Below are 2,466 nucleotides of genomic sequence, written 5' to 3' on the forward strand. Positions count from 1 at the left end.
GGATTCGGCAGCAGAACTTCTGTAACGCTGAACTTGCTATGCTGGGTTCTTTCATTAACCTCATAACAAGCTGACAATTTTCTGAAGCCACATTTACTTCAATACAGCAGAGCTTGACTCTATCAGCAAATTCCTCAGAAATATTAGCACTCTGGCCCTGGCTTCAAATGAACTACAACATAGAGGGGTAAAGGAAAAGGTCTGAGATGTTAGATGAATGCTTCTGTTTTAATTACTAGTTGTTCAAATGTGAATGCACCCTTAAACAAAATACATGGTTATTTCTTCTTTTCAAGGAAAAATATTTTATATTATAGTATATATTATTTTCTTTTAGCAAAATAAAACATTAAAAAATTAACTGTGGTCCTTAGGTATTTTTAAGCATTCATTAAACCTTGTGAATTTACAAGAAACTAAACCATTTTACACTTCAACACTGTAAGCATAAGAGCAGCTTAAAAGACTGTACCTATTATCATCACAAGAAATATTATCAAAGAAGGATTTAGTTTTGTCATAATAGCAATTAGGTCCAAGTGGATCTTCCTCATCAGCATTTCCTTCACTGTTTTGGGTATCCACTCCTGAGTCTCCTTTATCTTCACCATTTACAGGCTTCTCCTGCTTCTCAAGTTTATCTTCTAATGGAAAATAAGCACACATCATTAACATCAAGACTTGTACTAAATAAAACTAAACACCTAATCAGAAAAATAATTCACTGGTCAAAAAAGATGATTTTCTGAGGACAAAACCCAAACCTTACCTTTTAATTTAAGTTTACTATGAAACTCTCTGTCAATTTCTTCCTTGTTAAATTGTGCATTTGCACTTTCAAAGTCAAAGTCTTTCTCAAATTTCATCGGACCATCTCGCCGAATACCAAATCTTCCCCTGCCACCACGATGACCCCCGCGCCCTCTTCTTGGAGCTGAAAGAGCACCTGGAACTACGGTGATAAAGAATGTAGACAACAGATATTCAATATGTAATGGCTAGCTCAGGACAGAAGTTACTACTGTGGTCTTTACATTTAAGTGATCATCAACAGAAACACTTTAAAAACTCTATACACATAACTACATTTGTATTTTTTATTTCAAGTAAGAAATTACATTTTACTAATATTTAATACATAGACTGAGACTAGTACACATAAAATTTATAAGCATTTATACATATAGTATCACTCATAAATATGCTACTGACAGATACACAATCAAACAAACTTGGAGATTTCTGCACTAAATAAGTGTATGCTCCTTGAAGGGAGGGGCTTTTTTCTCCTCCTTCAACATCCCTAATTCCTACAAAGTGCCTGGTACAAAGTATGTTCTCAAAATTTAGGAAGCCTTTTATGGAAAAAAATCACAGGAACGAAAACTTATGGTGAGAAAAATAAGACAACACTATAAGCACAAATTGCAAGGTAGGAGGAGTTAGCTCCATAATTGCCACAAACAAACAGACAAGAAGCACCAGGTCTCACTGACTCCAAACACTTTCTACTTCACCTGTACTGTATCCCCTTAAATGGTTCCATATTGAGTCCTCCTGTACCTCTTTTCTCTCTTTACAATATAACATGATAACATGATATAAGTCAATTGTATGACCTATGATAAAGCAATACCAAAGTAGTAGAATTCATAGTGAAAGCTTAAGAACCAAACTACTCAACACAAGAGGAATGGCTAAAAAGAAAACAATAAAAAAGGCGGATGAAATAGTATTTGATATGAGTTCACTGAAAAATGCAGAGAACAAAACAATATGAAGTCAATGATAATAATTATGTGAAATGTGTAACTAGAAGTGACAAAAGGTTAGAAGTGACCACAGGGTGGCAAACTACTTTGTGTTCACTGTTCACTGAGGTTTTACAAACTGCCTGACCTTTTTGGGGAAACAAACCACAAAAACCCATCACAGCAGCACATCTAGACATTTAAATCTAGATAAGCTGGATGCTTAAAACATTCACCTCTACTATTAAAAATGCCTTGGCTACAAGCCAGGACCCAGGAAGTAAATCATGAGCCTTCTATCTTTAAAAAAAAAACAACGTTTAAGGTATACAGATGGCTATGTCTATAAAATCATAGGGAAAAAATGTGAAAGACTATTCACTGTTCTGTTAAAAGAAGCTCAGGGGAGGGGAGTTTTGAGGGGCAGTGACAGATACTTTTATTTATTTGTATCATATTAAAATAATGGAATTATCAAAATTATTTTATTGGGGGAAGAGAAGGTGTCTTTCTTTTCCAAATTAAAAAAAGTGAAATATAACAAATCAAACCAAAAACCTCTGTACTCTGGCACACAGCGCATACAAAAACACATAAAAAGCTCACAGGAGAAATAAACAGGTGTTTATACATTTTAAAAGATCACATCTAGCTTTCTAAAATTAAGTGAAAGATAATTTCTAATTATTTAAGTAAGGTGATTACACAGTCTTTT

General features: G+C 34.0%; 1 protein-coding gene across 1 annotated transcript in view; it reads right to left on the reverse strand.

Moving 5' to 3' along the window:
- The window catches only part of LSM14A (LSM14A mRNA processing body assembly factor), a 78,279-nt gene that overhangs the window by 40,552 nt on the left and 35,261 nt on the right, over positions 1-2,466 (reverse strand). Inside the window, exons 7-8 of the mRNA XM_023726783.1 lie at positions 770-952; positions 473-644 (exon numbers count right to left, since the gene is read on the reverse strand). Of these exons, the coding sequence (XP_023582551.1) occupies positions 473-644; positions 770-952 (355 nt within the window). The remainder of the gene's footprint in view (positions 1-472; positions 645-769; positions 953-2,466) is intronic.

The sequence above is a fragment of the Trichechus manatus genome, unplaced genomic scaffold (assembly GCF_000243295.1).
Source record: "Trichechus manatus latirostris isolate Lorelei unplaced genomic scaffold, TriManLat1.0 scaffold00014, whole genome shotgun sequence".
In the NCBI taxonomy this organism is placed as follows: domain Eukaryota; kingdom Metazoa; phylum Chordata; class Mammalia; order Sirenia; family Trichechidae; genus Trichechus; species Trichechus manatus.